Source organism: Oryx dammah, unplaced genomic scaffold (assembly GCF_014754425.2).
Source record: "Oryx dammah isolate SB20612 unplaced genomic scaffold, SCBI_Odam_1.1 HiC_scaffold_23, whole genome shotgun sequence".
Taxonomy (NCBI): Eukaryota; Metazoa; Chordata; class Mammalia; order Artiodactyla; family Bovidae; genus Oryx; species Oryx dammah.
The window spans coordinates 72,505,643-72,521,498 of NW_024070207.1; the positions used below are offsets into that span (position 1 = coordinate 72,505,643).

General features: G+C 43.1%; 2 protein-coding genes across 2 annotated transcripts in view; both read left to right on the forward strand.

Moving 5' to 3' along the window:
• The first annotated feature begins 715 nt into the window (after window positions 1-715).
• Window positions 716-5,096, forward strand: SLC7A3 (solute carrier family 7 member 3). Its single transcript, XM_040265734.1, has 11 exons — window positions 716-1,183; window positions 1,517-1,675; window positions 1,858-2,035; window positions 2,224-2,336; window positions 2,462-2,684; window positions 3,095-3,234; window positions 3,326-3,428; window positions 3,667-3,833; window positions 3,973-4,139; window positions 4,473-4,581; window positions 4,714-5,096. The coding sequence occupies exons 1-11, from the start codon at window positions 814-816 to the stop codon at window positions 4,842-4,844; spliced, it is 1,860 nt and encodes a 619-aa protein (XP_040121668.1). The 5' UTR covers window positions 716-813; the 3' UTR covers window positions 4,845-5,096.
• Window positions 5,097-14,647: 9,551 nt separating this feature from the next.
• Window positions 14,648-15,856, forward strand: part of TEX11 (testis expressed 11) — a 239,607-nt gene continuing 238,398 nt past the window's right edge. Inside the window, exon 1 of the mRNA XM_040265735.1 lies at window positions 14,648-15,305. The gene's annotated coding sequence lies outside the window, so the exon portion shown is untranslated. The remainder of the gene's footprint in view (window positions 15,306-15,856) is intronic.

Here is a 15,856-nt window from a genome sequence, read left to right on the forward strand (position 1 = left end):
GAACACCTCCTCTCGGGTGCTAGCAATTTCGGGCTGCTCAGGGGCCCCTCTCGCGGGGGGTGGGTATCTCCTAATCCTCAGATGTTGAAGCCCCGCCTGGCTGTTGATGCTTGCTGGTCAGCCTTGCGGGGCGGGAGGAAGTGGGGGAGCATTTGCTTACTCCCCTGGGCGACGGCAGTGCCTGTGTGGGCTTGGAGATGAGGGATGGAACTGAGTCGGTGCTCACTTTTGATCTGTGGCCGAGATTGGTCTCCCGTCTCTCTGGGCGATCTAGGAACCATGCTTATTTGAAGCCCTGGGGGTGAGCCCCGGAAAGGAATGTGGATATTGGGTGCTAGAAGGAGGTTCTCCCCAGAGTTGCTGGCCCCTCCTGGGTTGAGTTCTGTTTAATTCCCAAAGAGCCACAGGCCAGGGGACGGAGGCAAATGAGCTTCCTTGGCTCCTGGGTTGGGGTCTAGGATAAGCTCAATAGTTTCCCCGCCAAATAAAGAAGAGACTGATATTGATTGAGCACTTACAAGGTGCCAGACCACTGAAGGATGGGAAATTTCACGTGCCTTTTCTGAAATTGTCCTTCCACAAACCTGTGAGGTATTGTTATTCCTACTTGCAAATGAAGAAACTGAGGTTAGAGGAAGAGTGACTTGCCTTTGTCCCCTCAACATCCTCCTCCCCTCCCCCCACAATTCTTTTACTTGGTGGTGTGGGTATTGTAATTCACTCTTAGAGCTTAGGGATAATGAGCCCTATTGAAGGTCTTTTGTCTTGTTTTTCACCAGATCCTTCCTAGCATCCTCTTCAATTCCAGCTAGAATGCTGTGGCAGGCGCTTTGCAGATTTGGTCAAAAGCTGGTACGCAGACGTACGCTGGAGCCAGGCATGGCTGAGACTCGCCTTGCCAGATGCCTGAGCACTCTGGATTTAGTGGCCCTAGGTGTGGGCAGCACTTTGGGTGCAGGCGTGTATGTCTTGGCTGGTGAGGTGGCCAAAGATAAAGCAGGACCATCCATTGTGATCTGCTTTTTGGTGGCCGCCCTATCTTCTATGTTGGCTGGGCTGTGCTATGCTGAGTTTGGTGCTCGGGTTCCCCGTTCTGGTTCTGCATATCTCTACAGCTATGTCACTGTAGGTGAACTCTGGGCCTTCACCACTGGCTGGAACCTCATCCTCTCCTATGTCATCGGTGAGATGGTGGGGCAGGGGGGCACTTATGCAGCCAGTGAAGGGGCTTGGAGTCAGGAAATCTGGGTGGAATGGTGAAGCAAGATATTCATTATTCACAGGAATTAAATATTCATAAATGCGTCTATTTGTTGGGGGGCTGGGTGGGTTGAAGGTGTGGAGAAATTGTTCGTTCTATTTACCTCTGTCCTGGCTTCCTTAATTGGCTGATTTTGGTTCTTAAAAGGTAAGAATAGGTGAAAATAGCCGGGTTCTTACGACACTGATCTGGGAGAGGGAGGAAAGGAGATGAGAGAGGAAACTTGACCCCATATTTCTCCCTCTGCTCCATTAGGTACAGCCAGTGTGGCCCGGGCGTGGAGCTCAGCTTTTGACAACCTGATTGGGAACCACATCTCTCAGACCCTGCAGGGGAGCATCTCACTGCACGTTCCCCGTGTCCTCGCAGAATATCCAGATTTTTTTGCTATGGGCCTTGTGTTGTTGCTCACTGGTGAGGCAAGGGACAGGGACAGTGACCAGGGTGGGGCTAGTGGGGACTAGGCTTGGGAACTGGTGGAGGTGGTAGCTGTGAGAAAGAAGAGAAGCTGGGGAGGAAAGGTCTGCATCTAGAGGCAGGGAAACAGAGCTGGGACTGAGGCCTTTCTTAAAGTCCTGAATGCCTCTTTCCCACAGGATTGCTGGCTCTGGGGGCTAGTGAGTCAGCCCTAGTTACCAAGGTGTTCACGGTGGTGAATCTTTTAGTTCTTGGTTTTGTCATCATCTCTGGCTTCGTTAAGGGAGATCTGCACAATTGGAAGCTCACAGAAGAGGACTACAAAGTGGCCATGGCCGGACTCAATGACACCTCTAGGTTAGGAGAGGAGATACAGAGCTGGGAGCATGGTGGAGAGCGGGGATCTGCACTGAGGGCTTCTGGTGGGGGTGGGGGTGGGGATGGGAACCTAGGCCTTGAAGACCCAGCTGAGTAGCTGGGCTTCAGAGAAAAAGAACAGTTGGCTGAACATGCCCTTACCTTTTCTGTCTCTTCTTTCACTTTAGCTTGGGCCCTCTGGGCTCTGGAGGGTTTGTGCCTTTTGGCTTCGAGGGGATTCTCCGTGGAGCAGCGACCTGTTTCTACGCATTTGTTGGTTTTGATTGTATTGCTACCACTGGTAATAGTCATTCCATCCCATCGGGGCTTGTGCACCTTGTTGTGCTCAGGTGGTGTTGCGGGTTGGGGGAAGGGTAGAGAACCAAGCCTGCTTCTCTGATTCAGACCTTGTGCCCCTTCCTGCAGGGGAAGAGGCCCAGAATCCTCAGCGTTCCATCCCCACAGGCATTGTGATTTCACTCTTCGTCTGTTTTTTGGCCTATTTTGGGATCTCTTCAGCGCTCACGCTCATGATGCCTTACTACCAGCTTCAACCCAAGAGTCCCTTGCCTGAGGCCTTTCTCTATACTGGGTGGGCCCCAGCCCGCTATGTTGTAGCCATTGGATCCCTCTGTGCTCTTTCTACCAGGTCAGTGTCAAATGTTTGTTCTCCTCTGCTACCAGAGTCTCAGGTGATAGTGTTCCATACCAGAGACTACCCCTAAAAAGGCCCTTGCATGCCTGCCTGCATGCGAATTTGCTTCAGTCGTGTCTGACTCTCAGTGACCCAGGCTCTTTTGTCCATGAGATGTCCCAGGCAAGAATGCTGGAGTGGGTTGCCATGCCCTCCTGTAGGGTATCTTCCCAACCCAGGGATCGAACTTGCATCTCCTACATTGGCAGGTGGGTTCTTTACCACTAGCACCACCTGGGAAGCCCTAAAAGGCCCTTTAAAAGCCCTTAAAAAGCCTGTGAGCAGAAAGTGGAGGCTCCTTAAGCTCACATTTTGGAGGAAAGAGATAACCCGTTCAACACCACTCTGGGCATTCTTCTCTCCAGCCTCTTGGGCTCTATGTTCCCCATGCCTCGAGTGATCTATGCGATGGCAGAGGATGGCCTCCTGTTTCGTGGCCTTGCCCGGATCCACACCAGCACACACACTCCCATCGTGGCCACTGTGGTCTCTGGCATTATTGCAGGTGAAAACTCTTTGCCATTCCCCCTGTTATTTCACCAACTCCCTTCACTTTGCTCTTGCCTTCGCTCATGTTTTCTGCCCATCGATTTCAGCATTCATGGCATTCCTCTTTGAACTCACTGATCTGGTGGACCTCATGTCAATTGGGACCCTGCTTGCTTATTCCCTGGTGGCTATTTGTGTTCTCATCCTCAGGTGAGGCTCCTTTCCTCTGCATACTGTCGTCTGGGTTTTAGTTATTAGATGAAGAGTGCTGGGGATTTGCTTCTCTTCCCCATCTCTGCCTTCATCATCCCGACTCTCCTCGAGGAGTATGGCTATCCCTCCCTGCCAAAAAATGCGACTACCCTTAGTGGTGATGAGGAAGGTTAACCTGCCTGGGAGAAGATGGTTAAGGGTTGTTCTTAATACTCCCATCTTCCTCTTGCCTCAGGTATCAGCCTGACCGGGAGATGAGGAATGAGGAAGATGAAATGGAGTTTCAGGAGGAGAAGATCCCTGAAGCAGAGAAACTGACCCTGCAGGGACTATTTTGTCCACTCAACTCCATCCCTACTCCAGTCTCTGGCCAAGTTGTCTATGTTTGTTCCTCACTGCTTGGTGAGCATTGGAATTTTTCTCTTGAGTCAGCATGATGTGAACTGGAGAGAGGGTGGCTCTCCTTGGAATGGGGTGCCTGATGTTTTAACACGTTGCTCTCAAGAACTGGTTTTGATGCATTTCAACTTGACTCTTGAAGCTCTGCTGCTGAGTGTCCTTTGCCTAGTACTGGCCCAGTGGTCCATTCCACTGCTTTCTGGAGACCCAGTGTGGACTGCAGTGGTTGTGCTGCTCCTGATGCTCATTACTGGGATCACTGGAGTCATCTGGAGACAGCCACAGAGCTCCGCTGAACTTCACTTTAAGGTAAATGACCTCTTTCTTTCCCCGCAACTAACCCATGTTGGAAGAATAGGTTCTAGATACCTCACAGTCTCACATATTCTTTAACTGAACAAGAAGGGAAAGATATAGGAGATACCTAGGCCAAAACATCTTATCTGATGCTTATTTCTTTCCTGTTCCATTTCCTCAGACTGCATATTCTTGAGTCCCATTTGAGGTACACTACATGAGCAGGCACTGAAACACATAGCATGAGTAGGAGTCAGACTCTCCCTTTCCTGGCTAAAAAAAGGTTAGGAATCTCTTCTATCTTACCTTGTGGTCTGTACAAAGAAGATTTTGCTTTGTTCCCAGGTACCTGCTTTGCCTTTTCTTCCACTAATGAGCATCTTTGTGAATATTTACCTTATGATGCAGATGACAGCTGGCACCTGGGCCCGATTTGGGGTCTGGATGCTGATTGGTAGGTATTCTTGGGAAGAGTAGGCCTCTTGGGTCCTATCCCACCTCCTTTCTGTCTTGGTCTCAAGTAGGAGTCCTATTAAGCCTTTGCAGACCACTATTTCTCTACCTCACAGCTACCTTTTCCCACTAGGATTTGCTATCTACTTCGGCTATGGGATGCGGCACAGCCTGGAAGAGGTTAAGAGTGACCAACCCTCACTCAAGTCTAGGGCCAGAACTGTAGATTTGGACCTCAGCAGTGCCTGTGTGCATTCGATTTGACATCATCACACCTGAATGCTGTCTGGTCTCCCTGCACAATAATGGAGTGTACTCCTGACCACACTGAGCTAGGCTTCCCATGGGATGTTGGTGGGGGAACACAGATAGAGCTCTGTATTTATTGTGGAGTCAAGGATGTGTCTTTGCTGTTTCTCATCTTTTTTTTTTTTTCATTCGTTTACTTTTTAATTGTATCTGTAGTTGCTTAACCAGCTTTTAAAAATTTATTATTAAAAGAAACTAGAAAAAGAATCTATGTTTTGTTCTTTGTATGTTAGAGGTGATATGGAGCCTGACTTTCAGTGTGGAGAACTTCAGACAAGTGTCTTTTGTTTGCTCTGTCAGCACAAAAGTATCCTCTGTGCCTGTGTGTGCTTCTTATTGGCTTGGGGTTTGAGTAGGATGGTGTAAGTAGCATCAAGTCTAATCACACTTCAGGGAACAAACTTGAGATATACTTTCCCCTTCTTACACTAAAGGTTAGTTTGTAAATAAATAGGCAACAACACTCATCTCTGGGATTTGGGGGTGGACTCTGATCTCAACACTGGCATTGGTTAAGGCCAACACTGAGACCATTGTCTTCTGTTCCACTCCTTCTAGTTGGACCAGTCCCAGACTCCTGTGACTGCCTGGACAACAGAAATTTTGGCTGGGGTGTTTGGTACTTCTGGGAAGAAGAGGGGACAGCAGGAGAGAGTGGGTAAAGGACTGTATATGTTATAGATACTTGTAAGGGAACAGGTTAGAGCTGCTCAGACCAAGAACTATTCATTCATCCATTTACTCAACAAGCATATGAGGAGCTGCTATAAAATGCTAGGCCCTGTGCTGGGTACTGAGGATACCAACGTGAATAAGACATAGTCCTTGCTCTCAAGGAACTCATCATTTAGTGGTGGAGACAAGCAGGTCAGCAGGAAATGGTGTGATTTGTCCCAGGGTAGAGGTAAGTGCTGAATGCTGCAGAAGCTGGAAAAGGATGTGTTTGACCTGAGTGTGCCTCATGGGGATTAACTCGGGGCCTCTGCAAGGAAAGCTCAGAGTCCTAACCACTGGACACTGCCAGGGAATTCCCTTGAGTAGGTGTTTATGAAGTGGACTGAGGGAGGGCTTGTCTGCCAGTGAACAGTGTGCACAAGGCTGTGGGAGTGTGAAAAGGCATGCTGTATTGGGAGTATGACATATAGTTTAATGTGGCTGAAGGGCAGCATGTATGGGGTTGTGGTAAAAGATAACAGAACATGCGGATGGCCTTGTGTACCCTACCTAGGAATTCAGATGTTATCTTAAAATGGGGTGTGTGTGTGTGTGTGTGTGTAGGGGAGGGAGTGTTATCACTGAATGATTCCAAGCAAAAGAGGTGGTTGGATTTATTAGTCTGGCAGCAGCAAGGAGAATAGCTTGGAAGAGGGCAGGGGAAGTTAGAGCAGTGTGATAATAGCTGCCATTTTTTGAGTGTTTATTATAGGCCAGATAGTGTGAATAAATCTTTTAGTTCTTGCAATAACCCAATGAAGTAGATGTTATGATAATTATTTTTTACAGATAAGGGAACAGGTTTGGGGTAAGGAATATGCTGTAGGTCACATAACTTGGAATGATTAGGGCCAGGATACAAACTCAGTTCTGACTCTGCAGTGTGTACTCTGTAACCACTGTATGACATTGCTAGCAGTGACTAGAAGAGCATCATAGTCATTTGGGCAAAATATTTCAAGAATTTTGGTCATGTGGATGTACGAGGTAAGAAAAAAAGTGGCTGATTTAGATTTCTGGGTGAATGATCAAATTATTAGCCAACATGGAGAGCATAAGAAGAAGAGCAAATTTGGGGAAAGATAAATTCAGGTCCTGGAGAAAGAAATGACAACCCACTCCAGTATTCTTGCCTGGAGAATTCCATGGACAGAGGAGCCTGGTGGGGTACAGTACATGGGATCACAAAGAGTTGGACATGACTAAGTGACTAACTTTCACTTTTCAAATTCAGTTCCATATATGCTGAGTTTATAAACATGTACAGGAGTTTAGCTTCATATAGGTGAAGATACATAATCACCAATTGGAACTTGGAGCTAGGCTAGAATCTTAAGCTAGAGTTACAGATTTAGAAGTCATCAACTGACTGAGGGACTGAACTGACTGAACTCAGAGAACAGATGAGTATGTAATGGAAGCTGTGTGGGGCTAAAGATTGCCTTGGGGTGAAATAAACAAAAAAATTGAAGCACAAATTATATAATTTCCTTTATATACAAAGAACTCATAAAAAGTCAATAAGAGATGAATAACCTGATAGAAAGGATATAGTTTTCAGAAAAAGAATATAAAATGCAAACAAATATAAAGAAGATACTCAACCTCACTTATCAAAGAAATGCAAATGAAAACAATCATGAGAATTCAGTTCTTACTGGCAAAACAAATTTCAATGACAAGGCACTGGGAAAAGTGAGGGTAAAAAGGCAGTCTTATGCATGATAGGGATATACATTCTTATGACTTGTGGAGGGTAATTTGATGATACCAGAATTAAAATCACTTCCTTTTTAATCTGATAATTTCATTGATAGGAATTAAAATTTTACATATATAAGGATATTTACAGTGACATTTTTCATAATAGTGTCAAAGTTGGAAACCACCTAATGTGCACCAGCCAGGAACTAGTTAAGTTACATTAATTCAGTGGAATACTTAATACAGCCATTAGAAAGATGAGATAGCATGGTAGAAGATCTTGCTTTTCTGAATATAAAGCTTATAAATCTAAATAAAATGAAATAGCATGGTATTTACTTTAAAAAAGATGAGATAGAATTATATGTGCCAAGAGATGATATGGATGGACAGAGATCCAAGACACATTTTAAGCAGAGACAGAACAAAATGGAACAAAGACCCCCAAGGTGCAAAATATTTGTGTGAAAGAACAAAAGAGAATGCATCTATACATATTTTTTGTGTGTGTGGAAAAAGCCAGAAACCTCTGATTTCTCTTATGTACCTTTTCAGTTTTTTACTAGCTACAAACATTACTTTAAAAATTCCTTTTATAATCGTGGTAAAAAATTGGAGGAACTAACATTGAAGGGATGGAGGAGGAGGAGGACATGGTGCAGGAGGAGATGGAGAAGGAATGACTGAGGAGACAGGAGAGTGGTGTGGCAGTCTAGGGGGGAAGAAACTTCTCAGGAGCAGTCAACAATGCCAAATACTGCCTTAGAGAGTCTAGTTAAATAAGATGACGACAGAAAGGTTTCGTTCATTTTGTCAGTTAGTAGGTAATTGATCATTTTAAGAGCAGGGTCAGATGTGGGGGAGAGGGGATTGCAGTGGATTGTGAATGGAAGGTGAGGAGGATGTGTGCTATAGGTGAGCATTTCAAGGCACAGCTAGGAGTTGAGGGAGAGATTTCCTTTTTTTTTTTTTTTTTTTAAGATGAGCAATTCTTGTATTTATATGCTTAAAAGAGATTGTCAATGGAGAGAGCACAATACATCCCGGCACTACTGTTTAAACAGATCATTTGTGAAGGAAGGAGTAGTTCTTTGATTCGGTTCTCTATGTCTTTTTTCTTTCAGTGCAGTGTTTCCAGATCTCAGACAGATAAGTATAACCTTCATGAATTTTTCTCTATTTGTGTAAGTACTATATATTATTTATATAAAAACACCATTTTTAAGATTAAATATACTTCTTTAAAAAAACTGTTTGGGGACTTCCCTGGTAACCCAGTGGTTAAGAATCCATCTGCCAATGCAGGGGACATGGGTTCAAGCCCTGATCTGGGGCGATCCCACATGCTATGGGGCAACTAAGCTTGTGCACAACTACTGAGCCTGTGTGCCACAACAAGAGAAGCTAAAACAATTAGAAGCCCACCCACTGGAACTAGAGAGTAGCCCCCACTTGCTGAAACTAGAGAAAGCCTGTGTGCAGCAACCAAGAGCAAGGATGGCCGAAAAATAAATTAATTAATCAAAAAATAAAACATTTTACCACTATTATAAGTGGAAAATAAAAATTTTCTAATATACATTAAAATATCCAACTATTAAAAAATGCTTGGCTGTGCATTACCTAAAATAATGGCCTACACCATAACTTGGAAACAGTTAACAAAGTGAATAATCTCTGTAGGATGCTATGCTTGAAGCTGGAGTAGAAATTTTCTTTAAGCATGGTCTAATCAATCTCTTCAAAGAGTCAGAGATAAAATTGCCCCAAATAATTATAGACACAAAGTGGGAAATAATAAGTATCATAAGAGAGGTGTGCATGAAGTACCAGTCACATAAGGGAGTTCTGTGAAATCTTCCTGGAGGTTGAAGCTTTTCAACTGGTTTAAAGGATGGATAAAATATGTATCTCCCAGATATGATGGGAGAGCATTTCAGGAGGAGGGAACGTTGTGCCAAAGGCAAGAAGATGGGGGAAAGTTTTTAATTCTGTTTCCCCAGAGCCTAGGATTTTGAAGTACTGAAGTGGATAAAGAAAGAAGGAGAGGTAGATTCCTGTCACTCTTGAACTCAGTTAATTCCAGGGCCTGCAACTAAAGGACAGGAAGTGTGAGGATTAGTGTTATAATAAGCGAAGGTGAGAGTGGGTCTGTGATTTGTTTCAGTGAATTATATACACCTCAGATACTTACATCAAATTTTCTGTATACATCTTCTCAAGTTATAGCTCATTTGCCCAAGTAACCCCACTGCCACAATTGTGACCTCATGAATCCTCCAATTCACTACTCCCCAATTCTCCAGATATACTTTCTCTCTTTTTATCAGTTTCCTCCAATCTTTGCCTGTTGTCTTTTCCACTTACATTTCTGAATTTATTATCATTATCATTCTTGTGAATATCTTTATCTCACTAGGCAATAATACTCCAGAGTACTCTCTACCCAACCCAGAGGAATCCAAACATCTTTTTCATACTTTCACCTCTGTAGTTCAAGATTGTTGGTGGCAATCACACAGGTGGGTGGGTTAACGATCAAGTTTGACCAGGCCCTCAAATGTGCTGGAAACCCTCTTTTTCTCTCTGATTGCCCTGCTCTCTGAAACAACTATTTCTTACCTTATTCACGTTCTTCAGATCTCTCCCTCCTACTATCTGCTGTTGACTTTGTCTCATACTTTATTGCAAAAACACATGCCCATCAGATAAAAACTTCCTCATCTTCCTGTGGATTTTTAAAAATGGAAATAGCTTTTCTTTTTTTCCCCCTAATGATAAAAATGTGTTCATTGTAGGACACTGAAAAACTGAAAGATATAAAGAATCCCAAATCCCAACACTCAAAGATAAACATTAATATTTTGGTAAATATTCTTCCACACATTTTTGTTAAAATATGCATACGTAAGTGTTTATCTTTCTGTGAACTGTTTTCTTTTTTCAATTTATGTATTAGTGGGATTGGTTGGTCCCTGTAGCCATGTATGTTGTTTCCATTCATACTCAGACAGAAACCATCCCAATAGTTTATTTATTATTTTTTAAAATATTTATTTATTTTTATTTAAGGCTTCCCTTGTGGCTCAGCTGGTAAAGAACCCACCTGTCAATGTAGGAGATGCCCAAGACCTGGGTTCGATCCCTGGGTTGGGAAGATTCCCTGGAGGAGGGCACGGCAGCCTATTCTAGTATTCTTGCCTGGAGAATCCCATGGACAGAGGAGCCTGGCGGGCTACAGTCCATGGGGTCACAAAAAGCTGGACACGATTTAGCAGCTACACACACATATACTTGATTTACAATTGTGTGAGTTTCAGGTGTCCAGCATAGTGATTCAGCTTTGTTACAGATTCTTTTCCATTTATAGGTTATTGCAAGACATTGGGTATAATTCCCTGTGCTATACAGTAAATCTTTGTTGCATATCTATTGTATGTATAGTTTTTTTTTTTTTTTTGGCCACACCGTACAGCTTGTGGGATCTTAGTTCTCCAACTAGTGATAGAACCTGGGGCCACTGCAATGAAAGTGCTGAGTCCTAACTACTGGACCACTAGGTTTGTAGTTATTCAAACCTATAAAATTACACCTTTTTGAGCAGTTAGTAACTTCTTTTTAAAATTCAATGGTAGGATACAGGCATTTCCCATCTTATACATTTAGGTTGTTTTCTCAGCAGTGTCTTTAAAGGCTGTATAAGTATTCCACTATATGGTATTAATGTACACTAGGCTGTATAAATAGTCTAGATTCAATTAGGTGAACATTTAAGAGATTTACAATGTGTCAGTGAACATTTCTGTTAATCTATCTTTGCAGAATTTTCCAATTTCTTCTTTAGGAAAATTCCTAGAAGAGGAATTGTTGTGAAACAGGGTATATACATTCTGAGATTTAAAGATATGTTCATTTATTTATTTGGCTGTGCTGGGTCTTAGTTGTGGCATATGGGATCTTAGTTCTCCAACCGGGGATTGAACCTGAGACTCCCAGAATAGGGAACATGGAAGTCTCAGCCACTGGACCACCAGGGGAGCCCCTACTTTTAAGATTTTGATACCCATTTGTACTCCTATGAAGAGTGCACAGGAGTGGGTCTTTTGTACATCTTATCAATTTGAAGTTTTGTTAATCTTTTTAACCTTTGCCAATCTGATAAATGAAAAAAAATTCACTTGCTTTATTTGCATTTCTTTGATTACTGGTGAGGCTGAATATCTCTTCATGTGTTTATTGGCTATTTATATTTCTTCCTGTGCAAACTGTCTGATTACGTCCTTTGCTGATTTATGTGCTAGAACATTTGTGTTTTTTTTTAACTTTAAGAGCGCTTATGTTAGATATGTTAACTATTTATCTATTATATATGTTGAAAGTACCTTTTTCTAATCTGTGGTTTGTCTTTCAACCTTGCTTATAGTACCATTAGGAAGATTTTAACTTTTATGTGGTAAAACATTATTTTTCCATTTTGATTCTGGTTTCAGATCATGTTTAAATCTTGTTGTGTTTATAAAATATTCACTCAAACTTCCTTTAGAAGTTTTATGATTCAATTTAGTCTTTGATTAATTCAGAATTCATTTTGATATATGAAGTAAGTCAGGGATTTGGTTTTATTATGTTTTTTAAATGGCTATCACACTTCAGTACTTTTTCCTGACTCTTTTCTCCACTGATTTGAATCCTTTTTCTATATATACTTGGACCTGTTTCTGGACTCTATTTTGTTCCATTTCTCTGTATGTACTATTACCATACAATTTTATTTATGGTAGTTTTAATATCTAGTAGAATAAGCCCATTCCTTGCTTCATTATTAATTTGTTTTTTTGGAATTTTCCAGCCTATACTTACATATTTATTCTAGAGGTCTTTTTCTTCTTTTGACAAGGTGTAATGCTTATTAACTAATTTGTATTCTCAGTTGCTTATTCTCTTTTAATCCATTCTATTAATGAGAGTCTTAATAAGCTCTTATTAGAGTCCAAGCTGTTCACCTGCCTTATGTACTTATCTCGCCATTTCTGCACTAATTTGTTAAAGGGTTGGAGTGGAAAATTTACAGTTTATGCTAGGGGAAAGGGAAGATAATTTACAGCCAGCTGAGTGCTGCTTAATGGTATTTCACTGCTCACTCTTGCATGTCCTTTTCAACATGCACCAGCTTCTTTTATCTCCTTTCCTCTTTTCTCTCTCTTTTACTTTTTTTTCCTCTTAATCTTACTTACTTGTAACATCTAAAGAGGCTATCGAGACCAAAAAAAAAGAAAAAACATTGGAGATACCCATACAACATATTTCTGCATATTTTCCTTTTTTCACTGGGCCTTTCAATGTAGTGGTGTCAGCTCAGTAAGTAGACCTGACTTTGGAGTCATATTTGCAGTCAGTATTGATCAATTGAGTCACTTGATTCCTGGATGCCTTATATAATCTTGGATAATATAATAGCCATTCTATTACAGACATTATTAGAAACTAAGAGCTCTCAAAGGACCACTGTAGGCTTGAGAACTGAGGTCTAATTATCGTCCTGTTTGTTCATTAGTTCATCCATGAACAAAGGAGTTATGATACAGCCAGGAGCTTGGGTGGGATGATGAAAGTTGGGAGCTCTTAACTGCCAACCAGGAAATAGGGAATTACAATGGGAATTTACATTTGATAAAGTGAAAGTGAAAGTGAAGTCGCTCAGTCATGTCCAACTCTTTGCGACCCCATGGACAGTAGCCTGCACCAGGCTCTTCTGTCCATTGGAATTTCTAGGCAACAGTACTGGAGTGGTTTGCCATTTCCTTCTCCAGGGAATCTTCCCGACCCAGGGATTAAACCCAGGTCTCCTGCATTGTAGACAGACGCTTTACCGTCTGAGCCACCAGGGAGTATCTACCAAATGCCAGCCACTGTTTTAGATGTTAATATGTACACTATTCCATTGAACCAGAAGCCTGCTGCTGCTAAGTCACTTCAGTCGTGTCCGACTCTGTGTGACTCCATAGACGGCAGCCCACCAGGCTCCCCCGTCCCTGGGATTCTCCAGGCAAGAGTACTGGAGTGGGTTGCCATTTCCTTCTCCAATGCATGAAAGTGAAAAGTGAAAGTGAAGTCGCTCAGTCGTGTCTGACTCTTCGAGACCCCATGGACTGCAGCCTTCCAGGCTCCTCCGTCCAGGGGTTTTCCAGGCAAGAGTACTGGAGTGCGGTGCCATTGCCTTCTCTGAATGATTTTTTTTTAAATCAAATTTTTATTTTTACTTTATTTTACAATACTGTATTGGTTTTGCCATACATTGACATGAATCCACCATGGGTGTACATGCGTTCCCAAATATGAACCCCCCCTCACCTCCCTCCCCATATTTTTATTAGACTTCCCTGGTGGCTCAGACGGTAAAGCGTCTGTCTACAATGCGGGAGACCTGGGTTCGATCCCTGGGTCAGGGAGATTCCCTGGAGAAGGAAATGGCAATCCACTCTAGTACTCTTGCCTAGAAATTCCAATGGACAGAAGAGCCTGGTGCAGGCTACTGTCCATGGGGTCGCAAAGAGTTGGACATGACTGAGCGACTTCACTTTCACAGATGGGGAAATTGACGTACTGAGATTCTAAGTAGCTAGCTCCAGGTCACACAGTATGTAGTGCATAAAGATTCAGTCAATTATGGGATACTCTACTGCTTTTGGGCTTTCCAGGTGGCAAAGAATCCATCTGCCAATGCAGGAGATGCAGGTTCGATCCCTCCATCAGGAAAACCCCCTGGAGGAGGAAATACCATTCTAGTATTCTTGTTTGGAAAATCCCATGGACAGAGGAACTTGGTAGGCTACAGTCTATGGGGTCACAAAGAGTTGGACGCAACTAAGCAACTGAACACACACACACATGGCCCTTTTCTACCATATTTCTTCCCCTAATTTAGCAATCTAGGATTGTGAATTATATACCAGGGTTTAATAGAGGAGGATCCAAAAGAAAAGTATTTAACAGCAGTACTTCCTGTTTTACCCCTTTTCTTCGTGATACTATGTGATTTAGATGCAGAAAATTTTGAAGAGGGAAAAGAAATTATTTTTAGAAATCTCATCTTTTCCATAGTAAATAATGACTAATCTGAGACTCTCAGGGTTGCAAGGAACCTCTGTTCCCAGATTTGAAGCCATAATCTCTTCTCTTCATCTTGTTAGCCAGCTCTGCATCTGGCTTGACTGAGATGCACAGGGCTTAGAAGAGGGGTATGTGAGGCAAGAGGTGGGAGGCTTGTTAATGTTTTGATATGGGGTGTCTCCAAATATGTCTTAACACTGCTGTCTCTGAGTGGAGATTTCAGCAGAGGCCAACTCCTTCCTTGCAAGCATCACCCATAGATTTAGCTGGAATCAAACATATTCATATATATATATATTACACACCATCAATGAAATCATTTGTTTGGAGATGGGTAGGTCCCTTGCCCTTGCTGTGAACCTGCAGGGGAGTCATTGGGTATTTTTCTTAAGACTTGACAAGGGCAGGGCAGCAGAAACATATCTTGGAACTCAGGGTTTTTCAGTCTCCTCAACTTCTGATATTTCTGACCTTTGCTACTCTTGAATATCAGTGGGCAACATTGTTTATTTTACTTCCTTTTCTTTCCTTCCTTCCTCTCTCCTTTTTTTTTTCTTTCGAAGACTTGCTCTCCTCTTTTCTGTAACCCTCACCATCTGCACTCTTCCCGTAATAACTGCAGTATGTTTTAGTATTGCACTATATTCCCTCACTCTCAGTGATTCTCACCCAGCCCTCTGAACTGCATTCCCAGAACTTCATGTACAGACTGTGCCCGGAAGCTCAGGCTCTACATCCGTTCTGCGACGGTTCTGCGATTTACGTCCTTTGATTTACGTCACTTTGGGGGAGGAGCTTTCCTAGCGTCCGTTGTTCTCCTCTTCTTCGACGACTCAACTCCCACTGTGGACTCACAGGAGCACGGTGGCGTCGGCTGTGCCGGCTGATGTGAGTGATTTTTTTGGTTGGAAGGGCTAGAGGAGGGTCAGGTACAGGTTAGTTGGGTGGTTTCTAATTAGCAAGGCGATGCTGCCGTTAGGTTACCACTTAAGAAATATTTATTTTAATCAGAGGATAATTACTTTACAATATTATGATGGCCTCTGCCAGACATTAACATGAATCGGCCATAGGCAAATACTTTTTAAAGTGGTTCTGAGGCAGTGATTTTGAACTATGGAACTGACTCTTGGGTGAAGGAAGGTGGGCAAAAGGCAGGGTTTGGGGACATGGATGAAGTATGGACAGTGGTGTGGGCCACCAAAAGTGGGAGATACTTATTGTAGTTCGGATGTGAAGGACTTAAAATTCAGTTGAAGCTGCATGGTTAGTGACCGTTGGGGCCAGGGAGCTGTATGGCTCGTGACTCTTGGGGGCAGGGAGCTGCATGGCTCGTGACTGTTGGGGGCAGGGAGCTGCATGGCTCGTGACTGTTGGGGGCAGGGAGCTGTATGGCTCGTGACTGTTGGGGGCAGGGAGCTGTGTGGCTCGTGACTGTT

Excerpts from the sequence above, each read along its gene's own strand:
- SLC7A3 (XM_040265734.1), top strand. The coding sequence starts at position 814 with ATGCTGTGGCAGGCGCTTTGCAGATTTGGTCAAAAGCTGGTACGCAGA. Across the intron at positions 1,676-1,857 it reads CCTTGTGTTGTTGCTCACTG|GATTGCTGGCTCTGGGGGCT; the intron begins GTGAGGCAAGGG and ends TCTTTCCCACAG. Across the intron at positions 3,834-3,972 it reads TGTTTGTTCCTCACTGCTTG|CTCTGCTGCTGAGTGTCCTT; the intron begins GTGAGCATTGGA and ends TGACTCTTGAAG.